Below are 25,542 nucleotides of genomic sequence, written 5' to 3'. Positions count from 1 at the left end.
GGCACAATGTAATCTAATTATATGTTCACGAGGAGTACAAAACCATGCTGCATTCTGATCACAATAGACCAAGTCTCTTTGACTGTTGAAGCAGCATATTTTTTTTGGTCTCCAAATACAGGTCTGATAACAGGTCTTGACTTGGGTGTGGAGAGTATTGCTGGAGCTAACCTGTAGCAGCGGTCAGTGAGTGGAGTGATGACCAGGCGTGGTGTGTTCCCCAGATACTCGTAGCCATAAGCGAGGCCAGCATTGATCATCTTAGTCTGAACTGTCTCATCCTGTTTACAGGTCAGGTCAACACAAACATGGTGATTCATGGAGCTTTTAGGTCAAAAACACAGAAACTCAAAAAATATGCAGAGATACATGCACACAAACACACCAGGATTGGGGATTGATTTTGTATGTTTGCCCACTGACAAAGTAATGATCAGTCTATAATTTTAATGGTAGGTTTATTTGAACAGTGAGAGACAGAATAACAACAAAAAATCCAGAAATCTGCATGTCAAAAATGTTATACATTGATTTGCATTTTTATTAGTGAAATACGTATTGTAATGTGCATTGTATTCAACCCCTCGAAATCAGAAAGATTTCTGGCTCCCAGGTGTCTTTTATACAAGTAACGAGCTGAGCAGGAGCACTCCCTTTAGAGCACACACTTAAAGGGAGTGCTCCTAATCTCAGTTTGTTACCTGTATAAAAGACACCTGGGAGCCAGAAGCAATCAATCAATCAGATTCCAAACTCTCCATCATGGCAAAGACCAAAGAGGTGTCCAAGGATGTGAGGGACAAGATTGTAGACCTACACAAGGCTGGAATGGGCTACAAGACCATCCGCAAGCAGCTTGGTGAGAAGGTGACAACAGTTAGTGCGATTATTCGCAAATGGAAGAAACACAAAAGAACTGTCAATCTTGCTGTGTCTGGGGCTCCATGCAAGATCTCACTTCGTGGAGTTGCAATGATCATGAGAACCGTGAGGAATCAGCCCAGAACTATAGGGGAGGATCTTATCAATGATCTGGGCCCATAGAAAACAATTGGTAACACACTATGCCGTGAAGGACTGAAATCCTGCAACGCCCGCAAGGTCTCCCTGCTCAAGGGACAGGCCCGTCTGAAGTTTGCCATGAACATCAATAATTCAGAGGAGAACTGGGTGAAAGTGTTGGGGTCAGATGAGACCAACATTGAGCACTTTGGCATCAACTCAACTTGCCGTGTTTGGAGGAGGAGGAATGCTGCCTATGACCCCAAGAACACCATTCCCACCGTCAAACATGGAGGAGGAATGATTATGCTTTGGGGGTGTTTTTCTGCTAAGGGGACAGGACAACTTCACCGCATCAAAGGAACGATGGATGGGGCCAAGAACCGTCAAATCTTGGGTGAGAACCTCCTTCCCTCAGCCAGGGCATTGAAAATGGGTCGTGGATGGGTATTCCAGCATGAAAATGACCCAAAACACACAGCCAAGAAGTGGCTCAAGAAGAAACACATTAAGGTCCTGGAGTGGCCTTGCCAGTCTCCAGACCTTAATCCCATAGAAAATCTGTGGAGGGAGCTGAAGGTTCCAGTTGCCAAACGTCAGCCTCGAAACCTTAATGATTTGGAGAAGATCTGCAAAGAGGAGTGGGCCAAAATCCCTCCTGAGAAGTGTACAAAGTATTTTTTTTCAGAAGGGTCGAATAATTATTTCACTCATTAAAATGCAAATCAATGTATACATTTTTTGACATGCGTTCTTCTGGATTTTATTGTTGTTATTCTGTCTCTCACTGTTCAAATAAACCTACCATTAAAATTATAGACTGAAAATGTCTTTGTCAGTGGGCAAACGTACAAATTCAGCACGTACAAAATATATATATTATATACACCAGGGCTGGCCAACCCTGTTCCTTGAGAGCCACAGTCCTGTAGGTTTACTCTCCAACTCTTATTCAGCACACCTGATTTTAATTAGTAGTTGGATGAAAAGCAGACTCAGGTTAGTCACAAATGAGGCTGAAGAGAAAATGATATACACTCACCTAAAGGATTATTAGGAACACCTGTTCAATTTCTCATTATCTAATCAACCAATCACATGGCAGTAGCTTCAATGCATTTAGGGGTGTGGTCCTGGTCAAGACAATCTCCTGAACTCCAAACTGAATGTCAGAATGGGAAAAAAAGGTGATTTAAGCAATTTTGAGCGTGGCATGGTTGTTGGTGCCAGACGGGCCGGTCTGAGTATTTCACAATCTGCTCAGTAACTGGGATTTTCACGCACAACCATTTCTAGGGTTTACAAAGAATGGTGTGAAAAGGGAAAAACATCCAGTATGCGGCAGTCCTGTGTGTGAAAATGCCTAGTTGATGCTAGAGGTCAGAGGAGAATGGGCCGACTGATTCAAGCTGATAGAAAAGCAACTTTGGCTGAAATAACCTCTCGTTACAACCGAGGTATGCAGCAAAGCATTTGTGAAGCCACAACACGCAGAACCTTGAGGCGGATGGGCTACAGCAGCAGAAGACCCCACCGGGTACCACTCATCTCCACTACAAATAGGAAAACGGCTACAATTTGCACGAGCTCACCAAAATTACACAGTTGAAGACTGGAAGAATGTTGCCTGGTCTGATGAGTCTCGATTTCTGTTGAGACATTCAGATGGTAGAGAATTTGGCGTAAACAGAATGAGAACATGGATCCATCATGCCTTGTTACCACTGTGCAGGCTGGTGGTGGTGGTGTAATGGTGTGGGGGATGTTTTCTTGGCACACTTTAGGCCCCTTAGTGCCAATTGGGCATCGTTTAAATGCCACAGCCTACCTGAGCATTGTTTCTGACCATGACCATCCCTCTATGACCACCATGTACCCATCCTCTGATGGCTACTTCCAGCAGGATAATGCACCATGTCACAAAGCTCGAATCATTTCAAATTGGTTTCTTGAACATGACAATGAGTTCACTGTACTGAAATGGCCACCACAGTCACCAGATCTCAACCCAATAGAGCATCTTTGGGATGTGGTGGAATGGTAGCTTCGTGCCCTGGATGTGCATCCCACAAATCTCCATCAACTGCAAGATGTTATCCTATCAATATGGGCCAACATTTCTAAAGAATGCTTTCAGCACCTTGTTGAATCAATGCCACGTAGAATTAAGGCAGTTCTGAAGGCGAAAGGGGGTCAAACACAGTATTAGTATGGTGTTCCTAATAATCCTTTAGGTGAGTGTATACACATATAATATATATAATATATATGGGCATCAGACGATTACAGTAAAAAAAAATTGATGGGCTGATTGCTTTTGGATACGTTTTGGAAATGGAATTGGATTTATTTTTTTCTGAATTGACTGGAATAGAATGGATTTGGAGTGAATCCAATACTGAAAAACACACACACACTTACCACCCAGTAATATCGTAGCTGGCTGAGCCACTCAAAGTCTGTCTCATGCCTTACGCCTTTCTGGACCAGTGTGGCAAGCACATCTCTTGCATGGACGTCCTGCACCACCAAAGCACCCAGGGTGGTCCGGTTTTGCTTGGACAGCTTCCCACGCACTAGCATAACAATGTCATCAATCTGAGAGTTGTTCTGCAGCAGGTATGCATCCAGGGTCTGCAACAACAGAGAGGTGTCACTGGTTTGACAGGGAATTAAGCATCAATGATAGGGCGGTACGTAACACCGTCAGTAAAGTGTGCAGGCACATACAGGTACAGTACCATATGCAAGCCAGAGATGTAAAGAACAAAGTACAAATACTAAATTGTGTTCACCCGTTTTGGAAAGTTCCTAATTAAGATTTGAATAAACAGGCAAAAGTAGTTTGTTACTAACCAGTGACCTAAAATGTTAATTTTTCACTCATCATTTTTATTGTTTTATCAGCTGGTTAATTATGAACTCCCTTTACCTGGTAATTTAGGTCTTAATTACAAACTTCCCTAAAATAGAGAACACAGCTGAACCCAGCCAAATACTTCTACTTTGTAGGTTTTACACCTCTGATACAAGAAGCGTTATTGTATCATGGCCTCATACCTTCGGCCCTGAGAGGATGGCAGCATGAATGTCTTTGGTCCAGTAGACTTGAGAGACACACAGCACCGTCTGGCCAGGCCAAGTTCGCACCCAGTTGATTCTCAGGTCGTTAGGGTATGCCTCAATGGCTTCCCCAATCACCTAGGGCACATAACCAATACATTTGAAAATAATCATTAAAACAACTTTGTTGTGCACAGTGTGTAACTACAAATGTATCAACTTATTTGACTGGTCAAATTTAGGTTTTTACTTACAGTTTGGGCTCTATTACAGCACTTAGGACATTAAATAATACAATGACTATGGGGTTAAAACAGAAACTGTTAACTACTTCTTGAGAGTATTTTTGTGAATATCAGATGAACCATTTATTACCAGCACATACACCAATCCATAACATAATGACCACCAACTTCATATTGTGTAGGTCCCCCTTTTGTCGCCAAAACAGGCCTGAAGCATCAAGGCAGGGACACTACTAGACCTCTGAAGGTTTGCTGTGGTATCTGGCACCAAGACATTAGCAGCAGGTCCTTCAAGGAGAATTTTGAGGCCAAGTCTCATTATTGTGTTCCTCAAACCATTCCTGAACCATTTTTGCTTTGTGGCAGGGTGTGATATCCTACTAAAAGAGGCCAAAGTCACCAGAGAAAACCGTTGCCATGAAAGGGTGCACATGGTCGCAACAATGCTCAGGAACAGTTGCGCTCATAACTTTGCATAACCTGGCAAAAACTGTGAAATTTTGGCATTGATTTTGGAAATATGACTGATCGTGCAGTCATCATTTATTTTAGGATAGTGATCATATGAAGCCATTTATAATCACATAGTTGTTTGGCTCCTTTTCAAATCATAATAATAACAGAAATCAACCAAATGGCCCTGATAAAAAGTTTACATACCCTGGAATGCTTGGCCTTGTTACAGACACACAAGGTGACACACAGGTGAGAATGCCGGTTAAAGGTGATTTTCCCACACCTGTGGCTTTTGAAATTGCAATTAGTGTCTGTGTATGAATAGTCAATGACTTTGTCAGCACTCACGTGGATGCACTGAGCAGGCTAGATACTGAGCCATGGGTAGCAGAAAAGAACTGTCAAAAGACCTGCATAACAAGGTAATGGAACTTTATAAAGATGGAAACGGATATAAAAAGATATCCAAAGCCTTGCAAATGCCAGTCAGTACTGTTCAATCAGTTATTAAGAAGTGGAAAATTCTGGGATCTCTAGATACCAAGCCAAGGTCAGGTAGACCAAGAAAGATTTCAGCAAAAACTGCCAGAAGAATTGTTCTGGATAGAAAGAAAAACCCACAGGTAACCTCAGGAGAAATACAGGCTGGAAAAAGGCGGTGTGGTTGTTTCAAGGAGCACAATACCAGGATACTTGAACAAAAATGAGCTGCATGCTCAAGTTGTCAGAAAGAAGCCTTTACTGCGCCAATGCCACAAAAAAGCCTGGTTACAATATGCCCGACAACACCTTGACACGCCTCACAGCATCTGGCGCACTGTAATTTGGAGTGACAAGACCTAAATAGAGCTTTATGGTCACAACCATAAGCGCTATGTTTGGAGAGGGGTCAACAAGGCCTATAGTGAACAAGAATACCATCCCCACTGTGAAGCATGGTGGCGGCTCACTGATCTTTTAGCTCAGCTTTGTTTGATGGCTTGTGACCATCCATCTTGCTCTTGATCAATTTCCTGAGGTTTTAATGGGGTTGAGATCTGGAGATTGGGCTGGCCATGACAGGGTCTTGATTTGGCGGTACTCCATCCACACCTTGATTGACCTGGCTGTGTGTCATGGAGCGTTGTCCTTCCGAAAAAAACAATTCTCAGAGTTGGGGAACACTGTCAGAGCAGAAGGAAGCAGGTGTTCTTCCAGGATAACCTGGTACTTGGCTTGATTCATGCATCCTTCACAAAGACAAACCTGCCCAATTTCAGCATTGCTGAAGCATCCCCAGATCATCACCGATCCTCCACCAAATTTCACAGTGGGTGCGAGACACTGTGGCTTGTAGGCCTCTCCAGGTCTCTGTCTAACCATTAGATGACCAGGTGTTGGGAAAAGCTGAATATTTGACTTGTCAGAGAAGATTACCTTACTCCATTCCTCTACAGTCCAATCCTTATGGTCTTTTGCAAACTTCAGTCTGGCTCTTCTTTGCTTCTCATTGACGGAGGGCTTTTTCTAGCTTTGCACGACTTCAGCCCTGCCCCTAGGAGCCTGTTTCGAACCGTTCACACGATGCACATCACCCCAGCTGCTGTTTGCCATTGTTTTTGTAGGTCAATTGGTGTCAACCTATGGTTGTTGAGTGACATTCAAATGAATTGACGGTCATCTCAGTCAGTGGACAGTCATTTTCGCCCTCTGCCAGTCTGTAGCTTTGTCCCTAATTTCTGTTGATTGACCTTGTTCTTATGAACCGCTGTGTTTCACATTTTCAGGATGGAATCAACCTGACACTCACTGTATCCCTCTGCCAGTAAAGCCAGAATCGAACCCTTCTTATCCTCACTTTTCTTTTCAAATCGTTTGTCATGCTGAATACTACTTGCACTGTTTTTGCCATCCAGCTGGTCCTATTGCAAGAGGATAGTGATGACCACACTGCCTCCACCAGCTTGCCTTCTTCCCATAGTGCATTCTGGAGCCATGTGTTCTCCAGGTAAGCGATGCACATGCACCCGGCCATCAACGTGATGTAAAAGAAAACGTGATTCTTCAGACCAGGCCACCATTTCTCCGTAGTCCAGTTCTGATGCTCACATGCTCATTGTAGCTTTCGGCTGGGGTCAGCATGGACACCTGACTGGTCTGCGGGTACGCAGCCCCATACGCAACAAACTGCAATCCACTCTGTGTTCTGAAAACTTTCTATCAGTACCAGCATTAACATTGTGAGCAATTTGAGCTACAGTAGCTTGTCTTTTGGAACGGACCACACAGGCCGCCTTTACTCCCCACGCGCATCAATGAGCCTTGGCCATCCATGACCCTGTCACCGGTTCACCACTGTTCCTTCCTTGGACCACTTTTGATAGGTACTGACCACTGCAGACCAGGAAATCCTCACAAGGGCTGCAGTTTGGAGATGCTCTGATCCAGTCATCTAGTCATCACAATTTGGCCCTTTTCAAAGTCACTCAGTTCCTTACACTTGCCCATTTTTCCTGAATCTAACACATCAACTTTATGGCCAGAATGTTCACTTGCTGCCTAATATATCCCAACCACTGACACGTAACAGGACAACAGGATTATCAGTGTTATTCACATCACAGTGGTCATAATTTTATGGCTCATCGGTGTATATTCTACATCAGGCATAGCCAACTGGCAGCCCAGGCTGCATATAGCCCCAACCCCCTCTTTGTGCGGCCCTCAGATGAATTTAGAAAACAGTAAAAGGATATACACAAAAAAAAACATTGGAAAAAAAAAATATATATATCATCTTTGACCTTTAATTTGTTGGAAAGTTAGTATTGGAACCAAAATCTATGCTGGAAACAAAGAAATCATTTTTCGCATGTTTACATATAACACAGTAATTTCAGGGTCTCAGAAAGCTGTTGTGATGTCTTTCTAACTGTAGCTGAGATTGTCCGGATGATTGAGCCATAAAACACTTGATGATACCTATTACAGAAGTTTCTGTACAAGCCAAAATATCAAAGTAGTGAAAACAGCCAAAAAACCTATAGCGTTCAAAGGGTTAACCCATTTAATAACATGGAAGCGAACGTGCTGAATCCCAGGAGAGATTAGCAGAGCGGGAAAACTGCACATTGATCAATATTTTAAAATTGCCTAGATATACAGTGGATATAAAAAGTCTACACATCCCTGTGAAAATGCCAGGTTTTTGTGATGTAAAAATCACGTCAGAAACTTTTCCACTTTTAATGTGACCTATAATGTGAACGACTCAATGGAAAAACAAACTGAAATCTTCAAAAGGATTTAAAATAAAATAAAAACCTTACAATAACCTGGTTGCATAAATGTGCACACCCTCTTATACCTGGGGATGTGGCTGTGTTCAGAATTAACCAATCACATTCAAACTCATGTTAAATCACTGACCAATTTTCTAATTTAATGGTACATTGACACTGCCATTGTCATATTTTATTTAAATACTGTAACAATCAATTATCGAATGGTGAAATTTTTTTATGTTTGCAAGAAAAATTCAATCTCAGATGTGTTGCTGCATAAGTATTTAACCCCAGTACTGTGGAAGCTCCCCATTTACAGATGAAAGTAGATTAGAAACCTCTGTTGAAAGATCATTCATCAAACTGTGAATCTGAAGTAACATGAAGACCAAAGGGCATTCGACAGAAGATAGACAAAAAGCAATAGAAATGCACAGTCTAAGAAATGGGTCCAAAAGAGTGTTTCGATATCCCAGTGAGCACAGTTGGATCAATTACCAATAAGTGGAAGCTGCATCACACATCCCAGCAATTGCCAAGAAATGGCTCTCCATCAAAACCAAAGACTCAAACAAGGAGACTTTTGAGAAAAGTTACAGAGGCCAAGGTGAAGTAAAAAATCTCTCTGAAGGAGCAACAGATTTTAGTGACTAAGCCTGGAGCAAAGGAGCAAAAATCAATTGGGCTGACCCAATTCAGTAGACTTGTTGACTGTTTTTATCATTAGGCTGTTGCTATACTGAGATTTATTTTAGCTGAGCACGGGACACAATTCTAAAATATCCCCAAGAGCCACAATTAAAATAGTAAATTAGGTAAATGCCAACCCAAACATAACAACTGTTAATTTGCAAAGACCAACCTTGCTGCACATTAGCTTATTGTGCATGCATCAACAATAAGAACATTGAATCAAAATGGCATTCATGGTAGGTTTGCTAGAAAGAAGCCTCTGCTTTCAAAAAAGAACCAAACTACCCATCTTAACTTTGCCTGAGACCACCTGGACAAACCTAAAGGTCTTTTTGGTCAAAATCTAAATGTTATATAATAACTATGGTGAAATCTAAGTGCAGACTCAGGAGACAGGTGTGCAAACTAGGCAAGGTTTATTATATTGTCAATAGGCAAAGACAGGTGGTGGGCAGGCAGTGTTTAGTACACGTAAATAGCATTAGCAGTAATCAGACAAGGAATGGGCAGAGATCAGGTCAATGCAAGCAGAGGTCAGTACATGATATACCAGTGATACATGCAAGAATAGGGTCATGGGAAAGACCGACAGGCAAGAAGGACGGCCAGAAAGGATAATGGTTGCAGGTTATATAGGCACAGGTGATGGGTTAATGGGACACCTGCTGGGGGTGAGACACAATGCAACACAGGTGTATGTTATAATGGGGAGCAAGTTAATCAGGGTAAGACAAGTTATCACTGCTGATGGAGGTCCCACAAGCTATAAATGGTTAAAAATGTTAGCACATTTATTAAGTACAATCAAAATATATCATATGTTTTTGTTTGTCCTTTATTTTGAAAGTCTATATTATGAATTTGGGTTTAGATAAGGAGTTTATGAGTTTATTTTAATTGTATACAAAAACAATGACCATCTCTTTAGGCTTCACATACTTGCAAGCAGCACTGTAGGTAAAATAAATAGAATTTTCAACAAATAGCGCAAACGTTATTGGTTTTCAGCAGCACAGACCGATGTGTGTACATACGACAACTGATTAGAGCCCAGAAAGGAACAAGTTATATACAGACAACCATCTTTTTTGTGAACTAATTGGACATTGCCTAATCAGGCAGAATAGGTTTAGATACAGGTCATAGATCGTTTTTTAGAAAGACAATGGCCCTTGGTACTGTACCTTACGCAGCGAGCTGATCATCCCCATCTCAAGCTCCAGGAGCCATTTCTCGACCTGACCACGAGCCTTGGAGGTGGAGATGATATCTACGAGCTCCACCAACTCTTCTTCACTGCTCTTCATGTGGGTGATGTCCAGGAGGTCTGTGAACACCACGTCGTTGATGCCCTCGAAACACTTCTTCAAATGAGGCTGCACTCTATATAAAAGGAGGGACAAAATAATTGCCGTCACTGTTCACTGGTACAGTGGGTCACATAAAAACATATTTATAGTTGTCAGACACAAACTAGCCCCAGACACAAACTAGCCCCAAAATATGGATAGAAAATATATATCAGAAACATAAATTATATATCGCCAAATGTGCAAAACAGACATCAGACCACTGGTAAGGTATAAAAAACTCTTACTCATTATATTTTTATATACATACATATATATATATATATATATATATATATATATATATACATACACTCACCTAAAGGATTATTAGGAACACCTGTTCAATTTCTCATTAATGCAATAATCTAATCAACCAATCACATGGCAGTAGCTTCAATGCATTTAGGGGTGTGGTCCTGGTCAAGACAATCTCCTGAACTCCAAACTGAATATCAGAATGGGAAAGAAAGGTGATTTAAGCAATTTTGAGCGTAGCATGGTTGTTGGTGCCAGACGGGCCGGTCTGAGTATTTCACAATCTGCTCAGTTACTGGGATTATCACACACAACCATTTCTAGGGTTTATAAAGAATGGTATGAAAAGGGAAAAACATCCAGTATGAGGCAGTCCTGTGGGTGAAAATGCCTTGTTGATGCTAGAGGTCAGAGGAGAATGGGCTGACTGATTCAAGCTGATAGAAGAGCAACTTTGACTGAAACAACCACTCGTTACAACCGAGGTATGCAGCAAAGCATTTGTGAAGCCACAACACACACAACCTTGAGGCGGATGGGCTACAACAGCAGATGATCCCGCCGGGTACCACTCATCTCCACTACAAATAGGAAAAAGAGGCTACAATTTGCACAAGCTCACCAAAATTGGACAGTTGAAGACTGGAAGAATGTTGCCTGTTCTGATGAGTCTCGATTTCTGTTGAGACATTCAGATGGTACAGTCAGAATTTGGCGTAAACAGAATGAGAACATGGATCCATGCCTTGTTACCACTGTGCAGGCTGGTGGTGGTGTAATGGTGTGGGGGATGTTTTCTTGGCACACTTCAGGCCCCTTAGTGCCAATTGGGAATTGTTTAAATGCCACGGCCTACCTGTACATTGTTTCTGACCATGTCCACCCCTTTATGACCACCATGTACCCATCCTCTGATGGCTACTTCCAGCAGGATAATGCACCATGTCACAAAGCTCGAATCATTTTAAATTGGTTTCTTGAACATGACAATGAGTTCACTGTACTGAAATGGCCCCCACAGTCACCAGATCTCAACCCAATAGAGCATCTTTGGGATGTGGTGGAACGGGAGATTCGTGCCCTGGATGTGCATCCCACAAATCTCCATCAACTGCAAGATCCTATCCTATCAATATGGGCCAACATTTCTAAAGAATGCTTTCAGCACCTTGTTGAATCAATGCCACGTAGAATTAAGGCAGTTCTGAAGGCGAAAGGGGGTCAACACAGTATTAGTATAGTGTTCCTAATAGTCCTTTAGGTGAGTGTATATATATATATATATATATATATATATATATATATATATATATATATATATATATATATATATATAGACTCGTATTTGTATACAATTTATTAGGACTTGATTTTAGAATCTGTTTGCCTACTTAAAAAGGATAATTCAGATTATTATTAAAAAGGTTGGAGCCTGGCAAGTGAAACGGCACGATCATGTAAGTCAAAACATATCTACAAACGCTCTAACAACACCTCTTCTCCTATTTTTTGTTTTTGTAAGACAATAAATGTTTAGTAGGAAACCCCTACTATTTTACTGCCCAAGGGGTTTTTATCAAGCCTATATTACTGTAAAAATCATGCATGGATGCGTACTTCAAAAATCCACCAGAAATATTCGCAATATAAACAGTTTTATTTTAGGCTTAATATAACGCAGCTATTGAAGGTTGTAGCCGGTGAAGTTTTTGTCTATCCTGACCCAAAAAGCATGCACAGATGCATCCTTCGAGGTGGCTACATCCCTCAGAGCAACGCAGATGTCCACCATGGTCACATGGACGTCCTCGCTAGAGGGAGCCCTCGAGATGATGTTTAGCAGGACAGACGAGCGATGAGGGATGTGTTGCTGGATCTTGAGCCGGACAGATCGGCGATGAGGGATGTTGAGCTGGACAGACGGGCGATGAGGGAGTTGAGTGGGATTTTGAGTAGGACGGGCGATGATGAAGGAGGGCATGGTTCCGATGGACAGGAAAGTGGCCTGGACCTCACCATCCAGCTCTAACTGGATGTACATTGAAGCGAACTGGATGTCATGTGTATGAGCATTTTTTAATGTAATAAAATGGAGAATGAAATGATCATCAATCAAATTATGACTATTATCCAATGACAATATGTATTCTTTCTGTGGTGATTACCCATATGGAAAATAAATATACAGTGGGGAGAACAATTATTTGATACACTTCCGATTTTGCAGGTTTTCCCACTTACAAAGCATGTAGAAGTCTGTAATTTTTATCATAGGTCCTCTTCAACTGTGAGTTACGAAATCTAAAACAAAAATCCAGAAAATCACATTGTATGATTTTTAAGTAATTAATTTGCATTTTATTGCATGACATAAGTATTTGATACATCAGAAAAGCAGAAAATGTCTGGTATAGAAACCTTTGTTTGCAATTACAGAGATCATACGTTTCTTCTAGTTCTTGACCAGGTTGGCACACACTGCAGCAGGGATTTTAGCCCACTCCTCCATACAGATGCTGGGCAATACGGACTTTCAGCTCCTTCCAAAGATTTTCTATTGGGTTCAGGTCTGGAGACTGGCTAGGCCAATCCAGGACCTTGAGATGCTTCTTACGGAGCCACTCCTTAGTTGCCCTGGCTGTGTGTTTCGGGTCGTTGTCATGCTGGAAGACCCAGCCACGACCCATCTTCAATGCTCTTACTGAGGGAAGGAGGTTGTTGGCCAAGATCTCACGATACATGGCCCCATCAATCCTCCCCTCAATACGGTGCAGTCGTCTTGTCCCCTTTGCAGAAAAGCATCCCCAAAGAATGATGTTTCCACCTCCATGCTTCACGGTTGGGATGGTGTTCTTGGGGTTGTACTCATCCTCCTTCTTCCTCCAAACACAGCGAGTGGAGTTTAGACCAAAAAGCTCTATTTTTGTCTCATCAGACCACATGACCTTCTCCCATTCCTCCTCTGGATCATCCAGATGGTCATTGGCAAACTTCAGACGGGCCTGGACATGTGCTGGTTTGAGCAGGGGGACCTTGTGTGCGCTGCAGGATTTTAATCCATGACGGCGTACTGTGTTACTAATGGTTTTCTTTGAGACTATGGTCCCAGCTCTCTTCAGGTCATTGACCAGGTCCTGCCGTGTAGTTCTGGGCTGATCCCTCACCTTCCTCATGATCATTTATGCCCCACGAGGTGAGATCTTGCATGGAGCCCCAGACCCAGGGAGATTGACCATCATCTTGAACTTCTTACATTTTCTAATAATTGCACCAACAGTTGTTGCCTTCTCACCAAGCTGCTTGCCTATTGTCCTGTAGCCCATCCCAGCCTTTGTTCAGGTCTACAATTTTATCCCTGATGTCCTTACACAGCTCTCTGGTCTTGGCCATTGTGAAGAGGTTGGAGTCAGTTTGATTGGGTGTGTGGACAGGTGTATTTTATAGAGGTAACAAGTTCAAATAGGTGCAGTTAATACAGGTAATGAGTGGAGAACAGGAGGGCTTCTTAAAGAAAAACAAACATGTCTGTGAGAGCCGAAATTCTTACTGGTTGGTAGGTGATCAAATACTTATGTCATGCAATTAAATGCATATTAATACAAAGTGATTTTCTGGACTTTAGTTTTAGCTTCCGTCTCTCCCAGTTGAAGTGTACTTATGATAAAAATTACAGACCTCTACATGCTTTGTAAGTAGGAAAACCTGCAAAATCGGCAGTGTATTAAATACTTGTTCTCCCCACTGTATTTTTGCAATACAAAATGTATGTAGAATATATGATGAATATATGTTGAATACATTTAAGGTATCAACATATATTTCACCTTTTACTCTGAAATTTATTTAAAAATTTATAAATACATGTAACTTTATTCAAAATACATTTCAGGTATCAAAATGTATTTCACCTTTTACTTTCAAATGTATTTAAAAATGTATAAGTACATGTAACTTCATTCAAAATACATTTCTGCTTTTATTCCGAAATGTACAAATACATTTCAGTTTTGTCCAAATGTATTTCACTGTCAACAATGCTCCAATAACAATTGTAATGTATTAAAGAAAATACATTACAAAATGAATTTTTAAGCCCATATTAAAATGCATTTTTAAGATCCTGTGAAAGTAAAAAGGTGAAATGTAATTACCGACGTATTGATTATATCATATTTAGGTGTTGAAACACATTTTATAGATATACATAAATTACCAAAATAAATGTCATCTAGTCACAAATATATAGTCTAACGTACTAAGATAAACTTGGTAAGGACATTACTTGCCTCTCTGATTGAAATAATCCTGTTTGGAGTAGTGGTTTGTGTACCTGACTGTGGAACATAAGGTTGCATCACCACCTGGCTGATATATATATATTTATACATGCATTTTAAAAACGTATATACATGTTTTTTTATAAATATATTTAAGTGGCCAATTTAAAAGATTTTGACATATATTGACCAAATGTATTCAGGAATATATTTTCCAAACGTATTCAAAAATATATTTATAATACATTTATTTTCTGTATGCTAGAATTCAGGCTAGGCTGCATTGTTTTCTTCGATTGGGGAAAGTGTTTTACGTTTTATTTTAGGCAAAAAACAAAAAAACTCTTAAGATGTTTTACTCTGATGTTGTGTTTTTATAGCATAAATTGTCAATTTAATTTCACTTCGTAACAATATTTCTTGGTAGGCCATAGTTTACAGTGTTATGTATATTATCGCTTTAATTTTTGCTTAATTCTTACTACATAGACGTCAGATGCTATGTGACAATAATTTCATTGTGCAGGATGACACTATGATTTTCGGTGCATTTGATAAATAATTGATTGAAAGATAAAAGGGGACTTGACAGACGAGTTATTTAATTCTGTCCCACATTTGTCATGTCAAAATAATGAATAATAATAGTAATTTTGAAATTTCGAGTTTTAAATAAGACTCACAAAAATATATGTTTTTGATTTATTTTGATTTTTTAAATAGAAATATAAATTCCCAACAAAACAATAAAGGTAGTGTAAGTCCAACAAATAGAAATTAATTATTAACAAAGAAATATAAATAATATTGCACATGGCCTCATTTTAATGTTAAAATATAAATACTAAACTCCCCCAAAAAGATGACAGCATTTTAGTTTTGCGTTTTACTAGTGTCATTGTCACTACTGGTGGCATGAGGCAGTACCTGCAGCCCATACAGGTTGCACAGTCAGTCCAGCTACTCCAGGATGGCTAATCCATATGTGCCGTCGCTAGAAGTTTTGCTGTGTCTCCCAGTACAGTCTCAAGAGCATAGAGGAGATACCAGGAGATGAGCTGTTACATGAGGAGAGCTGGCCAGGGCCGTAGACCTTGTTGTGCGATAAAATAGAGAAGGCCCTGACTGCAGGGTGCAGTTCCGGGCCGGGCTCAATGTGGGCGGAGTCAAACGCATTTAACCCGACCCCTTCTCCTCTCCTTAAAGGTCACTCAAGCTGAGGTTCACCAAGGTATCAACATCAACAAATCGAACCAATCCTACATGGATACAGGTGCTGGTCATAAAATTAGAATATCATCAAAAAGTTTGTTTATTTCAGTAATTCCATTCAAAAAGTGAAACTTGTATAATGTATAAATTCATTCCACAAAGACTGATATATTTCAAGTGTTTATTTCTTTTAATTTTGATGATTATAACTGACAACTAATGAAAACCCCAAATTCAGTATCTCAGGAAATTAGAATATTGTGAAAAGGTTCAATATTGAAGACACCTGGTGCCACACTCCAATCAACTAATTAACCCAAAACACCTGCAAAGGCCTTTAAATAGTTTCTCAGTCTAGTTCTGTAGGCAACACAATCATGGGGAAGACTGCTGACTTGACAGCTGTCCAAAAGACGACCATTGACATCTTGCACTAGGAGGGCAAGACACAAAAGGTCATAGCTAAAGAGGCTGGCTGTTCACAGAGCTCTGTGTCCAAGCACATCAATAGAGAGGCGAAGGGAAGGAAAAGATGTGATTGAAAAAAAGTGTACAAGCAGTAGGGATAACCGCACCCTAGAGAGGATTGTGAAACAAAACCCATTCAAAAATGTGGGGGAGATTCACAAAGAGTGGACTGCAGCTGGAGTCAGTGCTTCAAGAACCACCACGCACAGACGTATGCAAGACATGGGTTTCAGCTGTCGCATTCCTTGTGTCAAGCCACTCTTGAACAAGACACAGCGTCAGAAGCGTCTCGCCTGGGCTAAAGACAAAAAGGACTGGACTGCTGCTGAGTTATGTTCTCTGATTTCCTTTGGAAATCAAGGTCCCAGAGTCTGGAGTATGAGAGGAGAGGCACAGAATCCACATTGCTTGAAGTCCAGTGTAAAGTTTCCACAGTCGGTGATGGTTTGGGGTGCCATGTCATCTGCTGGTGTTGGTCCACTGTGTTTTCTGAGGTCCAAGGTCAACGCAGCCGTCTACCAGGAGGTATTAGAGCACCTCATACTTCCTGCTGCTGATCAACTTTATGGAGATGTAGATTTCATTTTCCAACAAGACTTGGCCCCTGCACACAGTGCCAAAGCTACCAGTACCTGGTTCAAGGACCATGGTATCCCTGTTCTTAATTGGCCAGCAAACTCGCCTGACCTTAACCCTATAGAAAATCTATGGGGTATCGTGAAGAGGAAGATGCGAAACGCCAGACCCAACAATATAGAAGAGCTTAAGGCCACTATCAGAGCAACCTGGGATCTCATAACACCTGAGCAGTGCCACAGACTGATAGACTCCATGCCACACCGCGTTGCTGCAGTAATTCAGGCAAAAGGAGCCCCAACTAAGTATTGAGTGCTGTACATGCTCATACTTTTCATGTTCATACTTTTCAGTTGGCCAACATTTCTAAAAATCAGTTTTTTTGTATTGGTCTAGAAATATTCAAATTTTCTGAGATACTGAATTTGGGATTTTCATTAGTTGTCAGTTATAATCATCACAATTAAAAGAAATAAACATTTGAAATATACCAGTCTGTGTGTAATTAATGAATATAATATTCAAGTTTCACTTTTTGAATGGAATTATTGAAATAAATCAACTTTTTGATGATATTCTAATTTTATGACCAGCACCTGTATACATACAAATATAAACCTTGTTGCTTAAGCTTTCATGATGTTTACTCAATAAATGAATAAAGAAGTTGATTAAACCCACTGGAGCAAAGGTAACTTACAGAAATTAGGAGAACCAAGGACTTGCAGGAGAGGGAGTGTGGTGAAATAGTAACCACAACTAAAGAATCATTATGGAAAACTTGCACATGCTATCAGAAAGGAACAAAGTGGTATAGCTACATGGCAGTCAATTATTAAAATGTTTAGTTAAATACAGCAAAAATTGTCTATATTTTAATTGGGTATTTTTGTTTCTTGCCCGAAGGTACCAGTCCGACTAGCTATAATATTATTGCAAATCAACACTATAAAAGAATGTTTCCACTCGTTACACGCAGTACTTTTAATATAAGCATCTTGTCCCAGCTGCTGTCTTGGATTGTAGATTTAAAGCTGAGTGGGTGATAAGGGATGATCTGGAGCGTAACCAATTTAGAGATAAAGCGAACACTCATACTATACACAGCTGCAACAGACCTTTGCTGGACATAAAAGGTGGTTGCAGCGGTAGAGAAGTACAGTCATGATAAGAAATGCATCTTGCACCTTTACGTCATCCTGAAGCCACAGGCTCTGGCCAAACTTATCTCTTTTTAAGTGTTTTCCAAGTTACTATAGACAAACATTTAGCAAAATGTTGTATTTAATTTCAAGTACATTTTATATTTTCGTTTGTACAGCCAATATATGCAATGTATACGCTAGTTAAATGGTGAGCGCTTAATGTTTGAAAGCATTTGATGTGCAATTTCATAGCCCATTGATAGAATTATTTTCTCTTTATTTTTGGCTGGGTGCTGATAGCCTATGGCTTTTTACGTTAAAACGTAATTGAATTCAAAGCAAGTAAATGTACTAATTTATGTTATACCCTGTCTGACTCTCCTTGTGTAACAGCCTGTCTCCTGGTATCTCCTCCATGCTCTTGAGACTGTACTGGAAGAAACAGCAAACCTTCTTGCAACAGCATGGTAGTGGAACTACCTGTGCAACCTAAATAGCCTGCAGGTACTGCCTCATGCTACCAGTAGTGACATGAAGAATAAAGAGAGAGCAATTGTCTGTGGGCACCACCTGCAAAACCATACCTTCTTGGGGGGTTTTAGCCCATAAAACATTAAAGAGAATGTCCTAACAAAGTCATCCTAATTTCCATTTTAAGCTATAGCTTACACATTTTTCACTGAATTGAATTTGTTAACATTCCCAAAAGTGGATTGTCTGTGTTTATTCAGTTAACATGTTCAGGCAAAATACTTCCAGCAATACATTATTTTACTCAATATTATTATTTTGGAGGAGCTGAGGCAGGGGTACTGCCACACCACATGCATCCTTTTTTGCAAGCAAAACTCCATATGATAAGAGCTCACCAAGACAAAGAAATAACAGAGCCACTCACATATTATTTAGCAAATGATGCGCTATAAACCACATCAAAAGGACATGTTAATTGTTGTCTATCATATCACAAGTCAAATCTCAATGTCTAACAATAAAAACACAATACGATTTATTTTCCATATTGTGCAGCCCTAATTTATTGGACAGGTTAAAGAGAAATTGAGAGTTAATTGTGGCCTGCTTTCAAATTTAGGGCTGTGGATTTGACTCTTACAGGGGCCAGCCAGGTATAAATTGCAAATACTACAGTAAGTTGCTCTGGATAAAAACAGCTGCTACAATGTAAATTGACTATTACATTACGTGAAAACGCTTGCCTAGAAAATCAACAAAATGTTTGATATTCAAACAGCACAGGTTCTTGCATCTGGCCTAAATGAAATGATAATCAGCTATTGATTTTCCTCTAACAACACATATTAGAACGCAAAAGAAACTAATAGTCTCAAACAGGACACGTGGTACACCATGTACAAGGCTTTAGTTAGGCTTTCTGTGACAAATGACTTTGTAATAGTTTATTTTGTGTGGGATTGACGTAAAATACTTGGGCAGGACAAACAATAAAAGTCCTGCTGTTGTATATTTTCTTCAAATTAGTCGTAAAGAAACCGAGCAGTGTTGGTGGGAAAGAAATCTAGGGTGTAAGAAATGGTTTATAGTACAGAAAGGACAGTAATGAAGTTTAAAAATGGGAGACTAGCACAAGATGCATCAAGATGGCATCTTATTCAATTACTCACCTCGCAAGCTAACATTGCCATTTAAAAAATATATATATTTTAAGAAAAGTCTGTAAAGAAACAAGGAGGCGGGAGGATGATTAAATTCATGGCATTAGAGGAGAATAAGTAGTGTGGGGGGGAGATGGCTGAGCCTCCTTTGTTTGAAATTACATTCATTATTAAGCAAATACCTATAGGGTGAATTAAGACAAGGCTTGCTTATCAGTCTTCTGCCTGCTCGGGGAGCCACAGAGGAGTAAGTAGGGCAGAGTGTCATGCAGAGAAGACAACGTTCTATAATTACATTTCCACAAGAAGTACAGGATTTTTAAAGGCTTAAAATTTGTTTTTGTTTTTTTAAGCAAATAACACAGTTTAAATTGCTTTCTAAAATGTCCCTAATTTGCACCTATTTTTGAGTCATCTATTATAAAGTACTTATGAAAATGAATTAACAAATTAATTGACTACAGTGTATAGAGGCCAAGCTTGTGCGTTCTGTTCAAATTTGACGTTGGGAGAGTTTTTCTCTGAAAGAGACTAACAAACCTGTTTCTTCATGCCTACAAGTCTCACTGTGAAACGGATTCAAATGCCCCCACTGCTCTGCTTCCTTTATGGTATAGCAAACCACTACAGTGCACTGTACCTATTGTATAAAACCAAACATCTGCCACATGATGCATTTACATTGCAACCAAATTTTATATCCTAAAACTAATCCAGCAAACATATCTATTCCTTGATGAAGATAACTAAAATCATACCCAGAAAAATCTTTGAAAATGTGTCTGGTTGATGTGATATGGACTTTTTGTGGTTCCGAGCATCAAACACAAATAACATTTCAATTCTTCAAAAAACTTTTTTATATTGTTCAGAACAAGCTGCTTCATGTGAACTGAACAGTCATGCAATTCATCACTTACTTTTCAGAAAATATTCAGCCAAACATGAAAAAGCCCCCTTTCCCAGTGTGATGCTTTTTACATAAAAATGTTGAAGATAAATTACTTTTTTCATCATTATTACTTTTAAATCTATGTTACCATGTTGCAGTGGGCATGCTGCTAGGATGCAATTAGCCCAATCTTGTGCTAATTGCATGAAACCTAATATGGTGTGACACTATATCATATTGTGTGATAGGTCACATCATATGATCCATTTGTCACACCACATGATATGAACTATATTTTCCTAAACACGTATTAATTTTTAGAGCTAATAGCTAAGCTTAGTGTATGTTTTGTCCTTTTTATCCTTGTCTATCATCCCATTAAAACAAGAGAACTAGGCTCAAGACAAGTTTTATAGCCAGGCTAGCCTTCAGCTATTGCAAGGCGTTCAGCTTTGGTAATCTGAGTGTTATTAATTTCCCACAGTCAAAGTATTTTACCTTAGCACCCACTGCAGAAGACCATACTTACAACATTTGTCATACTTACTCATTAGTAACTTAACCTTGTTTATATGACTGATTTACTTAGGGGTAGTTATGAGTAATCAATACTTACCAGTAGTTAATATTCAATAGACCTCACCGTAAATAATCACTTGTGATACTATTCTTTATTAATGTGTTCTTAACTAAAAATATGTTTTTGAGACACCGAACGACCGACCGACCGTTGTTAAATAGCGTAGTGGTTAGAGAAGCAGACTTGTGAACTATAGGTCCGGAGTTTTTATCTCTTCGCAGGCTACGCGAAGTACGCACTGTGACATATTCCGTATTGACGAAACCTTCGCTGGCTAAAACCAAAACCTGAAATTGTATACAGTTATATTGCAACTGTTTCTGGAACAGAAAAGTTCATCTTCAGTCTCGCTAGCAATTGCTCAATTCTTAAGATTATTCCTAAGAAGTTACTAGGTACCAGTAAGCCTATATTGGCTAATTCACTGTTCAAATGACCAGTGGCAAAAGCTAACAGCTCATAGACGCTATTTCTGGTGGAGGTAAACTTAATAAGAAACAGTAGTCAGTGTAAGACAATGCTCAGTAGTGTTTAGCGACTGGTGAAATGTGTAATGCTGTGGCGTTATGGTTGAAGACAGTGCCTGTAACGTGGAAGGCTCAAGTTCAAATCTATTGTGAACAACAACATTTATTTTATTTTCACGATTCTCTCGTCATTTCACTTGATGAAAAAGTTAGTTATCGTCACCTTTCTTGATAGTTATTGTATCAATGTAATTCACGAATGTAAGAAAAACAAACAATGTTATGCCATGAAAGAAAAAAATATCTTCTTATGCCAGGTTTGGTAGACTCACTAGCAATTGCTCAATTCCTATGACTATTCCAGTAAGTTAGTAAAGCCAAATACTGGCTAATAAGCTGTTCAAACGGCCAGTGGCAAAAGCTAACAGTTCATAGATGCTATTTGTGGTGGAGGTAAACTTAATAAGAAACGTTAGTCAATTAAACTGTATCAATATCATTCACGAATGGCAAATTAGCTACCTTGAAAGATTGAGAACAGACATATGACTTTGCACAATGATTAAGAAAACTAATACAAAAGAAAGAATTATGCCCCATTTTCATTTTATTTATACAGTGGAGAGAATAAGTATTTGATACACTGCCGATTTTGCATGTTTTCCTACTTACAAACCATGTAGAGGTCTGTAATTTTTATCATAGGTACACTTCAGCTGGGAGAGATGGAATCTAAAACAAAAGTCCAGAAAATCACATTGTATGATTTTTAAATAATTAATTTGCATTTAATTGCATGACATAAGTATTTGATCACCTAACAACCAGTAAGAATTCCGGCTCTCACAGACATGCTAGTTTTTCTTTAAGAAGCCCTCCTGTTCTCCACTCATTACCTGTATTAACTGCACCTGTTTGAACTTGTTACCTGTATAATAGACACCTGTCCACCTACTCAATCAAACAGACTCCAACCTCTCCAAGACCAGAGAGCTGTGTAAGGACATCAGGGATAAAATTGTAGACCTGCACAAGGCTGGGATGGGCTACAGGACAATAGGCAAGCAGTTTGGTGAGAAGGCAACAACTGTTGGCGCAATTATTAGAAAATGAAAGAAGTTCAAGATGATGGTCAATCTCCCTGGGTCTGGGGCTCCATGCAAGATCTCACCTCGTGTGGCATCAATGATCATGAGGAAGGTAAGGGATCAGCAATGAACTACACGGCAGAACCTGGTCAATGACCTGAAGAGAGCTGGGACCACAGTCTCAAAGAAAACCATTAGTAATTCACTACGCTGTCATGGATTAAAATCTTGCAGCGCACACAAGGTCCCCCTGCTCAAGCCAGCACATGTCTAGGCCCGTCTGAAGTTTGCCAGTGACCATCTGAATAATCCAGAGGAGGAATGGGAGAAGGTCATGTGGTCTGATGAGACAAAAATAGAGCTTTTTGGTCTAAACTCCACTCGCTGTGTTTGGAGGAAGAAGAAGGATGAGCACAACCCCAAGAACACCATCCCAACCGTGAAGCATGGAGGTGGAAACATCATTCTTTGGGGATGCTTTTCTGCAAAGGGGACAGGAAGACTGCACCGTATTGAGGGTAGGATGGATGGGGCCATGTATCGTGAGATCTTGGCCAACAACCTCCTTCCCTCAGTAAGAGCATTGAAGATGGGTCGTGGCTGGGTCTTCCAGCATGACAACGACCACGAAACACACAGCCAGGGCAACTAAGGAGTGGCTTCGTAAGAAGAATCTCAAGGTCCTGGAGTGGCCTAGCCAGTCTCCAGACCTGAACCCAACAGAAAATCTTTGGAGGGAGCTGAAAGTCCGTATAGTCCAGCGACAGCCCCGAAACGTGAAGGATCTGGAGAAGGTCTGTATGGAGTGGGCCAAAATCCATGCTGCAGTGTGTACAAACCTGGTCAAGAACTGCAGAAAACGTATGATCTCTGTAATTGGTTTCTGTACCAAATATTAAGTTCTGCTTTTCTGATGTGTCAAATACTTATGTCATGCAATAAAATGCAAATTAATTTCTTAAAAATCATACAATGTGATTTTCTGGATTTTTGTTTTAGATTTCGTAACTCACAGTTGAAGAGGACCTATGATAAAAATTACAGACTTCTACATGCTTTGTAAGTGGGAAAACCTGCAAAATCGGCAGTGTATCAAATACTTGTTCTCCCCACTGTAATAACTTTCATGCCACACCATATGAACATTTTAGGCACTAACACAACAAATTGGTGAACATACTTTTGGAAATCAAAGAGTCAGTATAACACAACTCAATAATTGTAATGCCTAATATATGAAGCAAAAAAAAAAATATCATTTTGCACTTCAGTTCAGGCAAAAAGAGCACTTGTTGAATCTGAGGGGAAAAGGGCCGGGACTCAAGCCCCCACTGGGGACTACCTGTGAATGTACCTGTCTAAAAAGGTTTATAGGACCTCATTCCCTGCCTCAGATAATCAAGGTTATAAACATTTCCATCCAGGTACACAATTGACTATAAAATCGCTTAGCTAAGCCAGAGAGGCAGACCACTGACATCAGGGGACTGAGACAATCGCCCCAAAAAGGAGGGGGCCAGAAAAAAGTCCACCCTGTTCCCCTAAGCTGAAAGTACCGTGTTACATGCCCTTGCCTTGCTGCTGATAATGCAATGGACAATGCTACAGGCATTGATATGAAGGAGATATAACCTAACAAAGGTATGTAGAGAAGCCCATTCTGCTGTCAATCAAGCCAAAGACAATCAGAGGGAAAGGCTGCTAAGTGGTGACTTGATCTGGGAGGGAGAGAGAGCTTGACATTTGACGGAATACTGAAATAACAAAAAAAAAATTATAAGATATTGCATAAACATTGCTAGATTTAGATGTAAATAGTTTGGATCAATGGAATAACTAAAAATGTTTAACAGTTAAGAGAAGACTGCTCATGATATGTATGAAAAGGGTGAAGAAATAACTCTTAAAGGGATAGTTAATCCAAAATTCATTTTTCTCAAATTTAACTCATAAGAAAAATTTTCCAATAGGGCTACAGAGTTCTTTTTTTAAACAATGCATTATTCAGCTCTGTCCCAGTCTGTAATTAGCATTATCACTAAACTTTAGTATTAGCGTAATCCCTAAACCTAAGTATTCCCGATTCTAACACTTCTAACACTATGTCCAATTATACTTATTCACCATAAACCTATGAAATAATATTTTCCCTGGCCCCTGGGGACCTGCCAAAAAACCTCTTGGGGACATATTTTCAGGTTTTATCGTTGTGGGAATTTCAGATCCCACATGTACGCATAGACCCGGATCTCACACAGTTAAATTTGCATTGTAATTATGGAGAGACTTATTAGATATATTTGTAATGTTCTGTGTGTAAATAATTGCTAGTTTCTAGGCTTTTCGGGCTAGTTTTGAGCAGTTATTGGGCTGTAAAGTTTTTCTGGATATAGCAACACTGATTGTTTACCAATGTGAGCAATGTTTAGAAATATATGTAGCCGTATTAACATTTAGAAAAATATTGCATTAGATAAATTATGGAAGAAACAAACAATCAAATACGAAAACCTTTCTTATGTTGTGCCCCAATTAAGAACTAGAGACCCACAGGAGCATGAGAGCAGTATTAAGAGGAGATAGGAGATGGAATTATGACGTGAGCATTTGTGCCACTTTGGTCAGATTTCATAAAAACAGTAGGTAGCTAAATAGCTTCCTTATACAACTATTATGATTTAGTTCTAGAGGGCTAAACAAAAAACCAAACAATCAAAAATAAAAAATGGATTGTGCCTAGATAGCTAATCCAATAATTATACAAGAGAAAAGGAGAAGCAACTGAAAATGTAGTCTAAGCTACCATGTACCATTATAACTAACTAACTAACTATATTGAGCTTGTTAGCCAACCTTGTTCTGGGCAACCCTGTT

General features: G+C 39.8%; 1 protein-coding gene across 2 annotated transcripts in view; it reads right to left on the bottom strand.

Moving 5' to 3' along the window:
* dnah7 (dynein, axonemal, heavy chain 7) overlaps positions 1-25,542 on the bottom strand; it is a 163,499-nt gene that overhangs the window by 97,493 nt on the left and 40,464 nt on the right. For both annotated transcript variants that reach the window (XM_010898809.3, XM_034286825.1), the window contains exons 21-24: positions 9,907-10,105; positions 4,063-4,203; positions 3,424-3,636; positions 172-281 (exon numbers count right to left, since the gene is read on the bottom strand). In XM_010898809.3, coding sequence (XP_010897111.2) covers positions 172-281; positions 3,424-3,636; positions 4,063-4,203; positions 9,907-10,105 — 663 coding nt within the window. The remainder of the gene's footprint in view (positions 1-171; positions 282-3,423; positions 3,637-4,062; positions 4,204-9,906; positions 10,106-25,542) is intronic.

The sequence above is a fragment of the Esox lucius genome, chromosome 16 (genome assembly GCF_011004845.1).
Source record: "Esox lucius isolate fEsoLuc1 chromosome 16, fEsoLuc1.pri, whole genome shotgun sequence".
Lineage (NCBI taxonomy): Eukaryota > Metazoa > Chordata > Actinopteri > Esociformes > Esocidae > Esox > Esox lucius.
Note: the sequence above shows the minus strand (reverse complement) of the source record. Positions and strands in the feature narration are given on the sequence as shown.